General features: G+C 40.5%; 3 protein-coding genes across 4 annotated transcripts; 2 read left to right on the top strand and 1 right to left on the bottom strand.

The window, feature by feature from the left end:
- Nucleotides 1–420: 420 nt before the first annotated feature.
- LOC311045341 (dehydrogenase/reductase SDR family member 1-like) lies at nt 421–5,755 on the top strand (the record flags this gene model as incomplete). Its single annotated transcript, XM_084057185.1, has 8 exons — nt 421–564; nt 769–912; nt 1,626–1,705; nt 2,598–2,730; nt 2,894–3,016; nt 3,108–3,177; nt 4,668–4,748; nt 4,852–5,755. The coding sequence occupies 8 exons, from the start codon at nt 421–423 to the stop codon at nt 4,986–4,988; spliced, it is 912 nt and encodes a 303-aa protein (XP_083913311.1). The 3' UTR covers nt 4,989–5,755.
- Nucleotides 5,756–6,752: 997 nt separating this feature from the next.
- On the top strand, nt 6,753–12,259 carry homeza (homeobox and leucine zipper encoding a). 2 transcript variants are annotated; one of them, XM_084057639.1, is made up of 2 exons: nt 6,753–7,168; nt 9,022–12,259. In XM_084057639.1, exon 2 carries the CDS (start codon nt 9,042–9,044, stop codon nt 11,058–11,060), a length of 2,019 nt encoding a protein of 672 aa, XP_083913765.1. In that variant the 5' UTR covers nt 6,753–7,168; nt 9,022–9,041; the 3' UTR covers nt 11,061–12,259. The 2 variants fall into 2 exon arrangements, with proteins under 2 accessions (XP_083913765.1, XP_083913764.1); XM_084057638.1 differs by having other exon boundaries at nt 6,753–6,939.
- Nucleotides 12,260–12,428: 169 nt separating this feature from the next.
- Nucleotides 12,429–16,601, bottom strand: LOC311046147 (E3 ubiquitin-protein ligase RNF212B-like). The gene is made up of 13 exons (XM_084058302.1): nt 16,519–16,601; nt 15,253–15,373; nt 15,088–15,140; nt 14,920–14,994; nt 14,587–14,710; nt 14,473–14,522; nt 14,339–14,367; nt 14,164–14,204; nt 13,934–13,958; nt 13,752–13,809; nt 13,528–13,588; nt 13,108–13,132; nt 12,429–12,989 (listed from the first exon to the last, which is right to left on the bottom strand). Exons 2-13 carry the CDS (start codon nt 15,350–15,352, stop codon nt 12,899–12,901), a joined length of 732 nt encoding a protein of 243 aa, XP_083914428.1. The 5' UTR covers nt 15,353–15,373; nt 16,519–16,601; the 3' UTR covers nt 12,429–12,898.
- Between the last annotated feature and the right edge of the window lie 1,264 nt (nt 16,602–17,865).

A 17,865-nucleotide genomic window follows, 5' to 3' on the forward strand; every position in this document is an offset into this window, starting at 1 on the left:
TGTGCTTTTCTAACGGAATGCAGTTATTCGACAGGTTTGAGTTGAACTCGGTCGAGCAAAATGTAGTATTTTCTGAGTCTGTTATGTTGACTATCTCGTGTTGTACTTTGCCCTGAAGATGATTTTACTTTTAACACTGCTGCGTTGTGAACTTGTGTATTATGTGTATATCGTATAGTTTTATGTGTAATTTATTGTGTGTTAAACTGAAATTTAACATACATAAATATAAGAATATTTTGATGCCAATACTTTTGTACTTTTACTCAAGTAACATTTTGAACACAGACCTTTTACTTGTAACAGAGCATTTCTGCACCGTGGTATTGCTACTTTTACTGAGTACTTCTTCCACCATTGAACTTAACTATCTTTCGTTGAAAAATGTGCTCTTTAACTTTGTCCTCAGTACCAGGTAAAATGGCCCTCTCAGGCTGGGTGTGTTTGGTGACAGGGGCCTCCCGGGGCATTGGCAGGGGAATAGCTCTACAATTGTCAGAAGCCGGGGCCACTGTCTACATCACTGGCCGCCAGGAGAAGACTCTCAAACAAACTGCGGCAGAGGTGAGCTTTGGGGGACCTTGATGTTTCAGCATCAGCATTAATGTAGACCCACACATTAAGCTGCTTCTTTTGACATTCAAAAGATTTTAAGACCAGTATTTTTAATTATTACATTTCTGTCAGTCTTCTGATGAACACGTTGATTTCTGACCTGCTAGGCGCCGTCATCCCCAAGTAATTATTTTTGCAATGTGTAAACATCAGGTTAAGGAACGGGGTGGGAACTGTGTTCCGGTGATTTGTGATTCTTCAAAGGATGAAGACATTGAGGGACTGTTTGAACAGATCAAACAGGAACAAAACGGGAGACTGGACATCCTTGTTAACAATGCCTATGCTGGGGTGCAGGTCAGTGCCATGACTGCATTGATATGTGTAGCCTAATAACCATTACTTAAAGGCCGACTCCACCCATCTTCATATAGTTGGTCCTCACTAATGCTTATCGTAATATGGTACCATATTTGTCTCCTCTGTCTGTGTGGACAGTTCAGAAACCTGCCTAGTGACACCATCATAGGGAATCCAAGTTAATAGGCAGGGTTTCTATTCCTGGAAAGTTAGCATGCTATAATTGAAGCCATCGTTCTCGTGGTAATAAATACTGTAATAAAAAATGTAATCTTGTTTGAATTAAAAAAACACCAAATGATGTCACTGGTAGGTGGGTTTCTGAACTGTCCACAGCCCTCCTCTGAGATACAGGCAGAGTAGAAAAGAATGGTACCATATTATCATGAGACCAATTATATGAAGACAGATGAAAATGTGTTGAAGTCGTCCTTTAACACTGATATGCTATATCTATCTGTGCCAATTCTGTCCTCTGGGGAAATCGTTTCCAACGATCCTTCCCCCTCTGTATTCTGCACATCCTCTTCCATTGCTGCTATTACTTCTAAAATGATTAGATATTGAATTAATGAATGAATTAATAATATTTAATAATAATATCTAAGTTCTTGTAAACCCCTCTTGATTCTTGTGTTTCTAGATCTTCACATTTTATGCCTGTGAAATTAATCTAACCCTCAAAGCAAATGCTCATAATTACATTCCAGGTTATATCTGACAATATGGGAAAGAAGTTTTGGGAGACTGACCCATCCATGTGGGATACCATAAACAACACAGGTCTCAGGTAAGCCTTATTTTGCTTAGTCATATCAATTGCCTCATAGCCAGCTGACTGTTAGTCATTTCCTGTTCATCACTGTCTGTTTATGGTACTTTATTCAAATTGTTTTCAAGGAAAGGACAGTTCACTCAGGTGCTGTTTAATATTTCAAGATGCACAGCAATGATAGGCAAGATATTGAAAAGAGATTGTTATGCAGTTTAACCGGAGTAGTTACTTCAACAACGTCAACATACTCAACAAAGCCATCATTATGCCCAGTGTGGAATATTAATTGAACGCAAGGCACAACTCAAATTCTAGACATTTGTGTTTGCTTTTTCCTAGCCCTAGAATGACTGTGATATTGTATGTACAGAGACATTGAACACACCCATGCCCTCCCGGGGAGGCGAGTCATCGTGGCAGCATGCTAACTTGTAGTGCTGCCTGTGTACTCACCCATTAATTCATTGCTGTGACTGGGGTCAGCTCTTGTCATATCGTTTCTTATCCATTGAAAGTTCTGTCAGAAAAAACACTTTTCCACAACCACTTTCTCTGTACACGATGGGGCCTCGTTAACTGCAACACTGAACTTCCTTCAATGAGCACACACATGGTCTGCAGCCGTACAAGTTAGAATGCTACCGGGATGACTCCCCTCCCAGGGAGGGCATGGGTGTGTTCTATGGCTTGCCATTGTACATATCACAGCCAATTCTAGGGCTAGCTTTTTCCATCTGCCATGGTAAAGTAAATTGTCTTAAAAATAATCAGTGTTTTTTGAGTTTTGAAATCCACCAGCCACAAGGGTCCACATGGAAGTGCTGTGGAAATTAGCTAACAGCAGCATTTTTCTTGACTCCTCACCACTAGCAAGTAATAACTTATGTTGTGTTTCTTACACTGCCAGAGGCCACTACTTCTGCACTGTTTATGCCTCACGGTTAATGGTGGCACAGGGCAGAGGCTTGATTATTGTCATCTCTTCCATGGGGGGGCTGCGGTATCTCTTCAATGTGCCATATGGTGTTGGTAAAGCTGCAGTAAGTTCTCTGGTCGTAGAAACCTGCATTCATGTTATCAAGCACTCTAGTGTGATTAAATATGCTCCACTTTATTACAACTTATTGTTGTAATACTGCATACATACTGGTACTGTAGTATTATTTATCTTTTTGTGTTAATGAAAGTTATGTTTTGATTTAGTGTGACAGGCTAGCAGCAGACACTGCCGTTGAACTGAAAAAGAGAGGAGTGGCTTCGGTCAGCCTATGGCCTGGGCCAGTGCAGACTGAATTTATTACTAATAACACGAGTGTGGATCCTAAGGTACTGTAGACTGTTTTTTTACAAAATAACTTAAGTCTTAGCTATTTCATTTTCTCACTTTCTGTTAATATGCCGGCCTCCCTTTCCCCAGTTGAAGGAAATGTTTGCCAGTGGAGAATCCACAGAGCTGAGTGGGAAGTGCATTGTAGCACTGGCCAAAGGTAGGATTATTGTACCAATAATTTGACCAAAGGAGTCACACTCGATGTCACTCACAATGGGCCTCATTCAGCAATAAATTTGTAAGTTGTCTTCTTAAATTTCTTCCTAAGTGAATTCCTAAGAGAAGTCGAGTCAGATTCATGAAATGTTCTTAGGCTCTGCCTGCAGTCACACCTGTGTGTGATTGCTGCACACAGAAATCACAGAGAAATAAAGTTGAGAGAATGAAGTAAAGAATACCTAAACTAAAGCCTAAAGATGGTGGAACACCAGACTCCAAACATAAAAATAAATAAATATTTCTGTGGAGGTACTTCTGAAGTGAACAGCAAATTATTTTATTTAATTAATGAACGTATTTTATTATTTCTCTCACATTAATCAACATATCACCACTCGACATCAATGTAAATTTGCTGAAATTAGCTGTTAAAAATGTTATCCATATTTCATGTTCAGGAGTAGCGTTAGTAGTGGATATAAAACATTTTAGTACTGAAAGCTGGTGGGTGGATATAGAGGGTCTTTAAGGTAGCAGCTGCTTGGTATGTAATGGGAAATAGGGGTGTGGTGGGTGATATGGTGGTGCAAGGAGGGGTGTAGGGGGCTGTATGGGGATGGGTGTGACGGGTGGGTATAGGGGGGCTTTCAGGTAGGAAGGGGACTTGAAAATGGGGGTGTGGCGAATGTCGGGACATGGGGGTGGGGGTATGGGGGGGCGATGAGGGTGGGTTGGGTGGGGGGTTATGGGGTGGGTATTCAACTCAACCGGGTCTGTTTGGGTTAGATGCATTTGGCTGCAGACCCCCCACCTGAAAATATTTTCTGCTAGGGAAATGTTTTCAAGATTTATCAAAATGTTTCGAAAAAAGCCGATCTACAAGTTCAAAATTGCCAGTAATGGGACGTGTTGTGAGCTTGTAGATCAGCTATTTTCAAACAAAGTATAAAATAGGGTTAAAGTGATTAAACTGTTCCTCGTTTGCTGTGGACCCCCTGGAACAGCTTCAAGGACCCCTGGGGGTCCCCAGACCACACCTTTGAGAACCTTTTTTGCTCTAAAGATATGATAAAAATATTATTGTAATTTAAATCCTATATTATACAACTGTAGAATTGAAGAAACTTCGAGAATTAATTATTTTTGCACAAACATATCACACTTAAGAACTCAAAGGCCACCCTAAGAGTGCTCTCTTCTAGTATGCGTAGATTTCTTCTTAACTTAAGAACAAATCACAGCTAAGAAAACATTTGTGAATGCCAAAATATCTTAAAAAACGTCTTAAGTGGGTTTAAGAACAAATTTGTTCGTAAGTACGGTTCATGAATCGGGCCCAATGTGCATACTCTACACTGTAATTTGCCTTCATAAATGTATTTACCTAACCCTTTAATTCACCATCTGCTGTTTGACTCTTATATTAGCAATTTCCATTTGTAATCCAAGACGTCATTAATATGTGTGGTATCTCTCTGTACTTGGAAGACAAAAATCTCCATTCAATCACGGGGAAAGTTCTGATGACCTGTGACCTTGCAAGGCGCTATGGGATACAAGACATTGATGGTACCTAACCTTAATCTGTTATTAGCTTTGTAAGATCTAAGCATCCTACTCTTGTGTCCTCTCACTTTGTTCTGACATTTTGTTATTTTTTCCCCGTTACCAGGTCGAGAAGTGGTTGATTATATCTCCTTGAAATTCCTCCTGACAAAAGTTCCATATCTCTCTTGGCTGTCCTATGCTGTTCCCCCATTCGTGCGTCTGCCAAAGTTTGTTCTCAACCTTGCAACTGGACGATTTTAAACACTTAAGTGTTTTCCCCAAGTGGCAATATGCTAGATTCCTGGTGACTATAATGTGTAACCAATTTGTTGTCACATTTACATTATACAGTCTACATTCCCTTTTTGAAGTATTGTGTTCCTGTTGACTGATATGTAATTGATTGTAATTGATTAACCAGGACAAACCTACTTACATGTTAATTCTGTGACCTAGGTATGACGTTGGGATCTTCTTTTAATTGCATATGAATTTATACTTACATATGTGACTACAAGATGAATATATGAAGGGATATTATTTATCATAGTTTGTCTAATACGGTACGCTGTGAATAAAGTCACAGATGAAAATATTATGCATTTTGTTGAATTAATTCTAAACTGAAAATGTAGTGTTTGAGTTTGTGTGCATTTCTTCAATTTTTAACAATAGTTTTTTTTTATGTGTATTCAACTGTGAATATTAATGTTGTAAAAATAATAGTTTGATTTTTCAGTGTGGACTGAGTCACAAAAGGATCACATTAAGAAAAGTAAGGTAAAATATCTCTAAATTTACCAAAAGGAATGGTGCAATCATGCGAAGAAGGAATTCTACGAAGCTTTATTAACACATCTTATGTGCTTACTGTAACATCAAGCCATAACGGTTATTTCTAATTGAAGTGTAAATATTGATACAGGCATGATACACCTAAGGCTATTTAAATCTGTCAATTGATTGGGAAATAGGTTTGGTAGGCCTGCTGTCTGAAAGTGTTCTGAGAGGAAAACTTAATCCTCTGAGCTATTTGGGTATTTTTCTTCCTAAAATGAGTATCTGCAAGTCACCTCTGATCATAATAAATAGACTTTGGAAAATATGCTACTGGGCTATTACAAATGTCTATGGATGAAAGCTTCATGCAGGCGTCTAATGCTTAATTTATAAGCGCAAATGAGATCTGCAAGCTTGTAGATCTGCAATTTAGGTTCTCGACACCGTCATACGATGAAGTGGCAAGGCTTTCCTCCTAACCTCGCGTCACCAGGATTTCCGCAGTACCTGTGGAAAGCCTTGGTTTCGATTTAATATTCAGTACTCAGATCCAGTCTACAGCCCGCCTACTTCATCCGGCAATTTGTACTCCCACATAACACACACACGCAGGCTATTTCCGTATCTTATCTAGACCGGATCTGCAACCTGCAATCTGATCACAGTCTTGCTAGACTCCTCCAATCGCTGGCCGGGGTTTGTTTGGGATGGCACCAGTGTTGCCAGGTTTTGCAAGAGAAACAAGCAAACAGGTCTATGAAAACAAGCCCAAAAGAAGCGACCAGGCTACACGAGCCCAAGGCAGCGGCTATTTGAAAATAGCCGATCTAAATGCCAGCTTGTAGATCTAATATTTTTTATAAAATAGAAGAAAATGTAAAAAAAAAAATCGGATATTTTTAATCACCACAACACACATTTTGTATGTCGGTCCCTGGCATAACATATTTTCAGATGGGGGGGGGTCTGCCATAGAGTTATTTTTATAATTTGGGGGTCCTTGACATGAAAATGTTTGATAACCACAGGTTTAGGAAACAAGGCCAAAATAAGCAAGTCTACTCTTTAGAAACACGCCCCAAAAACCGCCACCCGCAACTACCAATATTTACAAGCAACTTTACAGAAAAACAAGCCCAAAGTTGCTTATAATAAGCGGACATGGCAACTAGATGGCACCGCACGGACAGGGCCTTCCCAGAGTTCCTGGTCCTCCTCAGCTCCGCCTAGCCTCGTCTGGCCGGACGGACAGTGTAGAGGGGAACACAACACTTCTCAGTTTCAGAACAAAAGCAACAACGGACGGACCGACCGACCGAGGAGAGAGGGCGAAGTAACGGCCGGATTCAAGTTCAGAACCCGAACCCAATGGATTGAACGTTACTGAGTTTCCACCGTAAAAGGATCCACTCGCGTCTCAACTCAATGAAAGGTGACAAAGTTAGTTGACTAACCGCATCTTTGTGTCGTAAACAGAATCCCGTCGAGGGCTTGATAAACAAGACGAGGGGTCAAAGCTGCAGACCAGACGGGTTATTGTTTAAACTCCCCCCGGCCACACAGGAGGATTGGTGGTCTTTGAAAAGTCTGGATCGCCCGTTTTTGGTCCTCAGACACGGATCTGGTGAACAAAAGCCGTTTTGGTGTTTTTTTTTTGTATGGTAAGTTTATTTTTGTGTTTCACTCAAGCGTGTCCGACGGAGTGCGCCTGTGCAGTCCGAGCGTTTTAGTTTAGTACGCCACAAAGGAGCTAGCCTTAAGCCCAGTGGACTGCAGTGTTGCCATGTCCGCTTATAAAAGCGACTTTGGGATTGTTTTTCTGTAAAGTTGCTAGTAAATATTGGTAGTTGCGGGTTGAGGTTTTTTTGGGTCTTGTTTCTAAAGTGCCGATGCTTATTTGGGCTTTTTAACTAATGTTGTTTAAACCAGTGGTTCTCAAACATGTTCATGTCAAGGACCCCAAATGAATTATGTATTTGTCCACATAAACTCCCCCCCCCCCCTCTGAAAATATTTAATGCCAGGGGACTCCCATACCACATTTGTGTTGTTAGAATGTTTCAAGAATATGTTTCTCCATGAGCACTTTAAACATATACATCGGCTATTTGAAAATAGCCGATCTACAAGCTCACAACGCGTCGGCTCGCGACGCGTTGTGAGCTTGTAGATCGGCTATTTTCAAATAGACGATGTATATGTTTAAAGTGCTCATGTGGCCCATATAGTCGCTTCTTTTGGGCTTGTTTTCCTATACCTGGTTCCTCATTTCTCTCACAACATATGGCAACACTGGTGTCGTCCATGGGCTCAGTCTGTTCACATTGAAGTTCCAGGGAAATTTGTTTCACTGTTGAATCCATTATGGACTCGGACAATGTCCAACGTTAAAAGATGTTCAAGTGTGATATCGGATTGTGGCCGATCTAATCAGAACTTGTTTTCTGACGTTGGCCAATCTCCCACTGGCATTACTTGCGTGGCACAAATGACCTAATCGGCTGCCGTGGCGTGATCTGTTTACTGCGTGAACCCCGTGTTCAACATTTTGTCATAAAGCACAAATAATACATCTCAATAATAGAGACACAATTATTATGTAAGTCATTGGTCGACCTGTAATGACCCAACGCCAGATTGTACTGAACTACTGTATTTGTGGGCACTACCGCCCACAAAAACAGACAAGGAGTTTGTCCATGCTAAATGTACTAATGCTCAGACAGATATTAATGGCCACACCAGTGTTGCCTATACATATGCACCTGTTGCATAACATGTTTTAATTTATAGGTTTCATTTCATCCACCAGTAGGCTACTTAAACCACACACACATCACAGTAAGACTAGCTTTGTCAGTTTCATTTCTACAAGTGTTCTTTCTTTTTTTCTTTCTTTTTAGGAACACATCATTTTGTTGAAGTACATTTTGAGTGTGACTACTCCTTGCCTGCTAATTATGGCTAATTTACCCTCATTGCCTTATCACATAGGTGTTTCCCTTGTATTACTATTATTGGTTCTTGAGGAGGCCACACTTGAGTCTTTCAGGTCTGAGAACTTGAAGGGGAACAAAGCCAGCACACTGGAAAGGGGTGAGAAAGTAGGCTGTGATGGATTTCTTATGGCCCCCGTTCCCCAAGCTGCCACCCCACCCTACCCCAGCCCTCGACACCACTCCCCCACTCTCACAAAACAAAAGTCAGTCACCACACTCTGGTTCCAGGGGGGGAGGGGTGCCTCAATCTGGGCAGAGAGTATACGACCAGTTTCGTTGAAAGATTCAGAGGGGTGCAAAGTAGGGGGAGGGGGAAACAGCTGTCGAATAATTGACTTTGAGAATAGAAAGTTCTCAAACACCCTGTATATTGCTGATTGTGCTCCTTTCAGTGTTAGTTCTTACGTTCCCTTTGAGCGAGTGTGTTGTGTTTTTAGTTCAGAGGAAATTTAAAAATCGCATAATGTGACATGCAAAACAAAACTGACGTCCGATGTTTTTGTGTCTTTCTCTAGGTCAGAAGGGAGCGACTTTGATGTCCCAGATGGCAGCATACAGTGAACGTAACGGTAGAACGGGACTGGGTGTGGACATGAAGGAACCCTTTGAAGGGGAAGTGACGAAGACAGAAGGTGAAGGAAAGCATGCGGTTCCATGCTCCTCGAAGGATTTGCACCAACCTGTCAGCGCAGCTAATGGTAGCACAAGCGGTGTGGCAAGTTTCAGCACCAACCCCAACTCTGTTGTGTGCCTGCCTCTAGTGTCTGAGGGACTGAAATTGGTGTGGACACACTCAGATCAAACTCGTGAACTTGACTCAATCCCAGAGCTGGTCCAAGCCTTCAATTTGTTTCCTTATCCCACAACCCGCGAGGTTAATGCGTTGGCCCGAGTGTGTGCCTTGACACTGGACAAAGTCAAGGTGTGGTTTATGGTGCAAAGAATTAAATATGGCATCAGCTGGGCTTCTGAGGAGATAGAGGAGACTCGACGAAAGTTGGCAGTACCTGAGATCTCTGGTGATTATGCTGACACAAAGGAAGATGTTAAGATGACGGCCAAGAGGAAATTCTGTGAGGAAATGACAGAGGATGAGGACACTCCTCAAATAGAAGGTGCTTTCTCCACCTTGGTCTCCGAAAAAGACAAAAAGACAAAATATGAGTCACCAGAAACGTACAAGCCAGCCAGATCAACGGTCCCGTGTTTCAGTTCTTCTCTTCCACCCCCCCAGGACTCGTACAACTACCGCCCACCAGCGGACACGCCCGCAACTACTGCGGCTGATGTGTCACTAGATCTCTCTGATTCGTCCGTACAACGACGACATGGGCGGTATAAAAAGTCCAAAGCTCAGCTCGCTGTGCTTCGCGGCAGCTTTGTGAGAGAGAACTGGCCTGCAGAGACAGAACTGAGACGTTTGCAGGAAGAGACTGGTCTGAGCCGCAACGACATCCGTAAATGGTTTAGTGACAGCCGTTACCAGCTTAGGATAGGCAGAGGAGTCCATGCTGCTGCCCAAGTCTATTCTCACCAGACTACAGTGGAAGGAAAAGAAGAACCTCAGCAAGTTCAGCCTCTTCCACTAATTTCTCAAAAGTCACGCCAACAGCGAAATGATAAAGAGGTGAAAGAGGGAGCCTTTAGCAATGACATAAACGCCTCACATTTCTTTCAGACATTCCTGTCAAACAGCCTGCAAGCATTTGGGGAAAGATCTGTGTTGGAAATGGCAGATAAGGGTTCTGGTAAAGAAGAGCATTGTAAAGATGGGGAGGAATGGGAAGAGAAACCCCTACAGTTAACTAAGACCAGCGTTAAGACAGAGGCAGAGGTTCCACAGCAGCCATCATGTGTAACAAAATCCTCCCCGTCCTCCCTCTCTGGCACCCCACCGCCAACAGCCTCACCCCATAAACAACAGGTTTCAAATGGCATCGGCACATCAAAGAAGTCGTCCACACCGTCACGTCTCTCCGGGGCTCCTTCATCCACCTCCCCTGCCCTCACTCCTGGTGGACGACCAAGGAAGACCAAGGACCAATTGGATGTGCTAAAGCAACACTTCTTACGCTGCCAGTGGCCAAAGAGTGAAGACTACACAGAGCTTGTGAAGGTCACAGGCTTACCCCGTGCAGATATTATTCAGTGGTTTGGAGATACACGCTATGCCGTTAAGAATGGTCAGTTGCGCTGGGTGCAGGAGGGTGTCCGTGAACAATTCTTGGCTGAACTTGCTACTCTGCAAGGAAGCAATGGATTGTCTAATGGGAATAGCGGCAGCGGAACACCACGGGTTGGAGGTAGCCGCAAACGAAAAGCTCAAGCAAATGGAACAGGTGTTCCAACAGATTCTCCTGATACCCAACCACTGGAAGCATATCTTCGTTTGACAGGGGTACTGCATGAAAAAGACCTCGACTCCCTATGCAAGAAGTCAAGAATGAGCTACCAGCAAGTGCGTGATTGGTTTTCTTCTCAGGAGAGTGAGGTAAAGGAGAGCGAGGTAAAGGAGAGCGGAGTAAATGACCAAGAGTCTAATGTTACTGATTGAGGAAAAAGACACTGGAACCAAAGTTGCTGAGATGTTTGGAAGGTAGTGGGATGTTCACCGTATTCCATCTCAAGGCAACAACTTTAGTTATTACTTAGCATTGCTTTAATTGGAACAGGTGTGTGACATCTAGTCTTCCCAGTACAAGCCCAAAAGTGGTGGCCTTTTTTTTTGTTTTGTTTTCAGATGCTGCATTTCCTGCTCATCCTAATATATTTGGAGTTAGATTATGCTTTTGCTGTCATTGGAAGGGCTGTTGATAGGACAGTACTTTGTACACTGGTTTGTTATGTTTAGCTTTATTATTTCTGCTTAGATGTATAATTACTTATTCATTTTTGTTTTGTTTTTTGTAGCAGTATAATTTATATTGATAGTACTTTTGGTACTTAAGTGTAGCTCAGAATTTTGCAGACATTAAACTGCTCTGGAAAAATTGAGATCTGACTGATCACTGTGTGTATATTCATTCCTTTACAGCCAATTCCTTCTTCATAAAAAAAAGCACACTGGACATCCACTCTTTTAAGTTGGCATGTTGCGCCTGGGTTTAGAAACTGCTGCCTTGATGCTCATGTCATGTGATCGGTTTCTTTTGTAAAACAGTGTCATTGTTGATCCGTTAAAATATAAGCCTTGTACCACACTGATTTTCAAAGGCATAGCATAAGCAGTTAGTAATTGATCTAACTCATAGTAATGCGGGCATATTCCTAGATCCTGTGCCTACTGTAAATACTTCAAATTTACATGCTGTTTGCACTGTCCTGCGCAGTTTGACAGCAAAGAAGTTGAGTAATAAAAATGCAAATTGAGTACTAACTTCAATGTCCATATAAGTGAAACAAGTTGCCAAACTTGGTTTTGGATTTGCACTCACATGCTTTCTGTATATCAGTATTTTAGTTGTGTCTCGAATTACAACTCTTTGTAGACAGGAGAGGCTGAAGGAGTGGTCATGGTAAATAAGTTGATATACTGTAGATGTAATAGTTAGTAAAGGAACCTGATCTAGTAAATTAGTTCCTTTCCTAGACAAAATAGAAGATGGTGTATTTGATGTAAACCAAGAAATGGCACGTTGGGTTTGATGAAATGATCCAAAGCAATATTACCATGTTATTTCTACTGACTGAAATTATTAATTACAAGCACAATTGTGTCAGATTCAGGTATGTCACTACATGTATTTAATAAAACTATTTCTTCATTTTTGTTGTGCATTCCTATTTTCTAAGAGTACTGTGTGTGTATGTCTTGTTTAGTTGCATTTGCCTCAGTTATGGATCCCTCTAAAATAGTTATTGTGAACTTAACACATGAAACGATTCAAAGATATCATTCAAACTGAGAAAGGTTGGCACCACCTTGCACTTTATAAAACAGACAATTGCCTAATAAGTTGACAGTCACAACTGAGATTATTTGAATCGGCTCGCTTTTAACTCAAACTTACAGAAGTATCAGTTGACCAAATAACTACATATTCCTCTACAAATTTACTCAATACTCTTAAATACGGAAAGAAATAAAGCAAATAACTGTTGAATTACTCTACAGAAACTCTTCACAAACTTGCAAAACATAGCTAAATGATTATTGTTATTCATTCCCCAGATGCAGTTGGATTGTATAGGAGTTAACAGCTTAATCAACTTATTGATTAATGAGCAAAAATATGCAAATTCCTCATCACCCCGTTGTACAGGACATCCTATGGTAACATTTTCCAGCCAAGTACACGAATCATGAATATCAGCATCCCACAAAATAAGGATAATATGTGAACATAGTATAAGGCCACTGACTCCTGATGTGAGAAACTGGTTTGATAATCATTACATGCCATTTCTAGGCCTAGGTGACTGGAGTGATACACTACTCAAGAAGTGTTGCTGGAAGATGTCAGATGTCAGATGATACTCTGACCTGAAAAGGAGGACATTTTATTTACTGGTAGAAGGAACTAGATGTATCCTTCCATGCATTGTTAGGAAATGTAATGAAGTGGTTCATAAAATGTTTGCTAACGCAATGGGTTTCTTACCTGGTTGGAGTTAATGTGGGCGTTCCTTAATTTGAAAAATAAAGAGATGACATATTTTTTATTCAAGCTACACACAATGCATATGTTGTTCACTTACAATTTGTACACGTTTTCAAAAGTCTAATTCAAGCGCCTACATGGTGCATGCACAGTTGAGTTTTTCCAACACCGCACTGTTTCAGTACCCACATCTCTTATTATACTATACTTTAAGGAAATGTTTTGTGAAAACAGGTCACAACGAGTAGAGTAGTAACATCAAGCCAATTCATGGATTTTTGTAAGTGCTATTTGATATTCAACCACATTCCTGAAATTAAAAGATCGATCTAAAGTAAACAGGCCTATATTCAGTCATTTCTAGCATCTGTGCACACTTAATTTGTGAAAAGTACAACAGGCATTTGTAGTTGTACTTACTTAATTCATGATCACGAAGAGAACTATGGCTGGAGACAGAGGTAGCTGATCCAGGGGGGGTCTGAGGAGAGCAGATGGATAGACAGTAAATATTTCATTAATGTCATTGCATGTCATGCAAAAGGTTACAATTCTTAGAACTAATCTCTTCAAATATTGCTCCAGAATCAGTACAGTACTGTATTACTGTAAAACTATTATTATTATGATTATAAGAGGCTTACTGTCCAGGTGAATCTTGGACCTCTCTCTCTGGCCCTCCTTTCAGCTGAGCCTGTGTGACTGAGAGACAGAGGTAGCATATTCAATATCTGGGCCCAAGATGTTCCAGAAATAGAGCGATTGACTGAAAATCAGTTATTTAACAGTGTTTTTGAACTATGAATCAAACAATCAGCAATCATACCTTATAGTTCCTGGTCGAGGGGTGACTGGTCAATGAAAACATTAATGAATACTGTATTAATTCTGTAAATAACTTTGTAAACTTTAAGAAAGGTGCTATATACTGTAAATAAAGTTTATTATATTAGAAGTGTATTATATGGTGCAGGTAAGTTTAGGTAAGGTTCATCAAACAAGCTACTCATATTTTAGCAGTAGATTAATATCTATTAATCATTAGCTTTACTGTACCTGGGGACGTGACGGCCACTGGAAGTGACATCCTATGAGCACTTTAAAAGAGAAAAGTTTACAATTCAATTTCTGTCAACTAACAGCATCTATAAACGTTTCTTGTTGAATGTTATGATGCATTAATGATGCAATAATTAAAGTGCATAATGCTTAATTATAACTTGGATTTTACCCAATGGTTTGCATTTGTCCTGGTGAAGCCTATGAAAGAGCAATAGTGTAACAATTAAATTAGACACAAGGTGCATTGTCCCGATACTAACATTGAAGTCATAATCAGTATTATGAGCCTCTTGCAAGACTCACCCTCCTCTGAGAAAGAGGCCTTTTCAATTCAGCATTTTCTCTTTTCAGCTCTGAAACTTGCCTTTAAAAAAAAAAGTGGTACATTATAGCTTTATGTTATAAACCAAAGTACACTGAGTAAAAGAACCAACCTATAACACTGTTCAGTGACATCCTTAAGACGCCTCTCCAATTCCACAGATTTGTGTTTGTAGTACTCCGTAACTCTCTCCTTCTGTTTCCGTTGAAAAAGTGCAATCTGTAAGTTAAAGTGGACAATGTTAACTGGGACAATAATTCAGGGCTCTACTTAGGATTATGTGACAATGACACAGGTCTTGGGTCAGATAGGAAGTAGGAATGAGAATAATTTCTTTAACTGAAGATAGTTAAACTGATAGGGCCTTTGAGAGAGAAAATGTAGTGCAGCAAGTGTTGCGTAGAACCCTGGATGGTTGCAATCTGCACCTGTGCTATGTGCTCCAGACGTGACTGAATGAGCGTCCCGGGGTCCTTGAAAAACACCTTCTCCTGGGGCTTCATCTAAAGACGAGAGTGAATAATGGATCATATGAGGAATATTTTCAACTCGCAGCACTTAAATGTACAATGCATTCAAGCTACTAATATACCGACATTGTCCGTGATGGGCAGGTAACTGCAGCTGGCTCGGCATGTGTTGCACTGTTCTAAAGGATAACAGGAAATCACCTAATCAGACACCATAGCTTTATTTTCTTTTTCTTTCTTTTTTTTTACTACATATGGGCATGCCGGGAGGAAATAATATAGCTCTCATACTAGGGTTGATGCATCCTTCACAGAAGATGTGACCACAGCTGGACAAAGCAAACTTCTGCGCACTCCTCCTGAAGCAGCGGTTACAGTGGAACCACTCCATTCCAGGCTGCTACTTCTCGACCTGGAATTATTATTTAGCATACCCATACAGTAAGTCCATATTCCACACAGACCTTTTCTTCACAGCAGCCATCTTGACATTAAATAGTAGCATAAACACAGGTGTTACCACCAATGATAATTACGGTTACATTCCATTTAGGTCAAACAGAATCAAGGTCCTGCTATTGTGCATGTTTGCTCACTGTAAAGACTCTGCTACATTATGGAAATGGAATCTTAATTAAAGTTATTGGTAAGTGCCTGTATCACCTGTGTTTAGGCTGCCCCACTGTTTCAAAACTGTCAAAACACACACACACACACACACACACACACACACACACACACACACACACACACCCACCCACCCCCACACACACACACACACACACACACACACACACACACACACACACACACACACACACACACACACACACACACACAGTAATAATACCACAATGTAAAAATACAAGTAAAAGTTCAAACTTGACTTGAGTAAAAGTATAAAAGTATTGGAATTAGTACTATTAGTATAAGAATATGTACTTAAAGTACCAAAAGTAAAAGTACTCATTATGCAGAAATGTCCCATTTTAAATGTTCTAAATGTATAGAAATCTTAGCAGAGTTTGTAGATCTACTATTTTCAAAAAGCCGAAGTAGGCTATATATAGGGCTGAGGAGGTTACTGTATGTTTTGTAATAATAATATAAATCTGCAAAGTGACTAGTAACTAAAGTATTCAAATAATTGTAGTGGAGTAAAAGTACAATATTTGCCTCTGAGAAGTAGTGGAGTAGAAGTACTGAAAACAAGGAAATACTCCAGTAAAGTAAAGAAAATGCATCATAATTGTACTTAAGTACAGTGAGTACATGAATACATGTACTTAGTTACTTTACACCACTAATACACACACACACACACACACACACACACACACACACACACACACACACACATACATTAGCAACTGTTTAGCTAGCAAACTTTTCGCCAGTAACAGAATTAAGCAGCTGATGTCATTAAAACAATTACTGGTACAGACGTTGGATTAGAGGCTCTGCTCTGATGATGACGATGATGATAAACCATACATACTCTGTGTGTGTATGTGTGTGTGTGTGTGTGTGTGTGTGTGTGTGTGTGTGTCTACCAACCTGCCTTTCTTGCTACAATGCCAAGGAACAATCTTTAAGATAGTTTAAAACGAGTTTTTGTTGGACCCTCCTCCTTGGGTGTCGTGGCTGCTGTGGTTTGCTTGAGGGTCAGCAGCAAGAGCCCTGATAGTATATTCCGTAGTACTATGGTGTCAGTACTATGGTGTCACGCCGCTCACGCGCCGAAAATATCTGATACAATATTCCGGATCTACAAGCTCTCAGTCTCAACAAATGCGTTGTGAGCTTGTAGATTTTCTGCTTTATTTCCTGTCAGCTACTGATGTTGATATCACAAAAACCCATATCTATCTGTTTATTTTGTCAAGTGTGAAAATGTCTAAAATATTTTGGAAAATTATTAAATTGCTTTTTCTTATGTATATCTGGTTTGAAATTATGACACAATTTCATGCCCCCCCCCACCTTTATTTTCCAATTTACACTATAGGCGATCTGATTTTAAATGTCCAATTTTAATTTAAAGTTAAAACTTTTTATAAACAATGAATTACCTAAATTGCTTCATGTTTTCCATACAAAGTTTTTAAAAAGGGAAGATGAAATTGTTCACATGTTTTCAACAACCTATTCATTTACATTTTTAAACTATGGAAGCTGTTTTAACAGTTGCAAGCATTTTGATCAGTAACAACAGAAAGCCTCACTTCGCGCTTCTGACATGATAGTATGTCCATCCTGGCACATCCTCCAGTCAGGATATAGGGAAGTGTTCAATCCTGTCATATCTCATATCATCCACAGTCCTGGGGGCTTTTGACTGTTAGATTAGTCTTGGTGGTGTATTGTTTCATTTCCTATAGAGGGCAGTCCCATTTTCAGTTTTTTTGGGTATCATGAGACATGATTCATTTGCCAGCATACATCCTAAAAGACAGGGCTGACTCATGGTTCTGAGTCAGTCTGTTGCATCACGGCAGTTATTGATAGAAATGTCAACCGTATGTCAAAATATGCCTAGGTGCCACCGGTGGGACTTACTTAGCTGGATTGTGATACATGATAGATCATACCAGCAAAAGCAACTTTTCTCATGCAAGTTTAACACCAATAACCTTGGGCATGGCACTCTTATCTTCCCTCTTTTAGAGTAGCACTTGGCCAACCAGGTTGACAGGAGCACATGCAGGAGCTGACAAAGGTGACCGTTTTGTTCTCTGCCCATAGCAAGATCAGTCTATGCTGCCTCTTCATATGAGGTGTCAATATTCTTCAAGTCCATCAAGCAGTTCTTTCGAACCCAAACTTCTGAGGCCTTTTTCTGAGACTCTTTTAGATCAATTATCCAACTCAATGATGTCAAAACATTGCCACAGTAGACAATAC

The sequence above is a fragment of the Gymnoscopelus microlampas genome, assembly GCF_963454915.1.
Source record: "Gymnoscopelus microlampas genome assembly, chromosome: 5".
Classification (NCBI taxonomy): domain Eukaryota; kingdom Metazoa; phylum Chordata; class Actinopteri; order Myctophiformes; family Myctophidae; genus Gymnoscopelus; species Gymnoscopelus microlampas.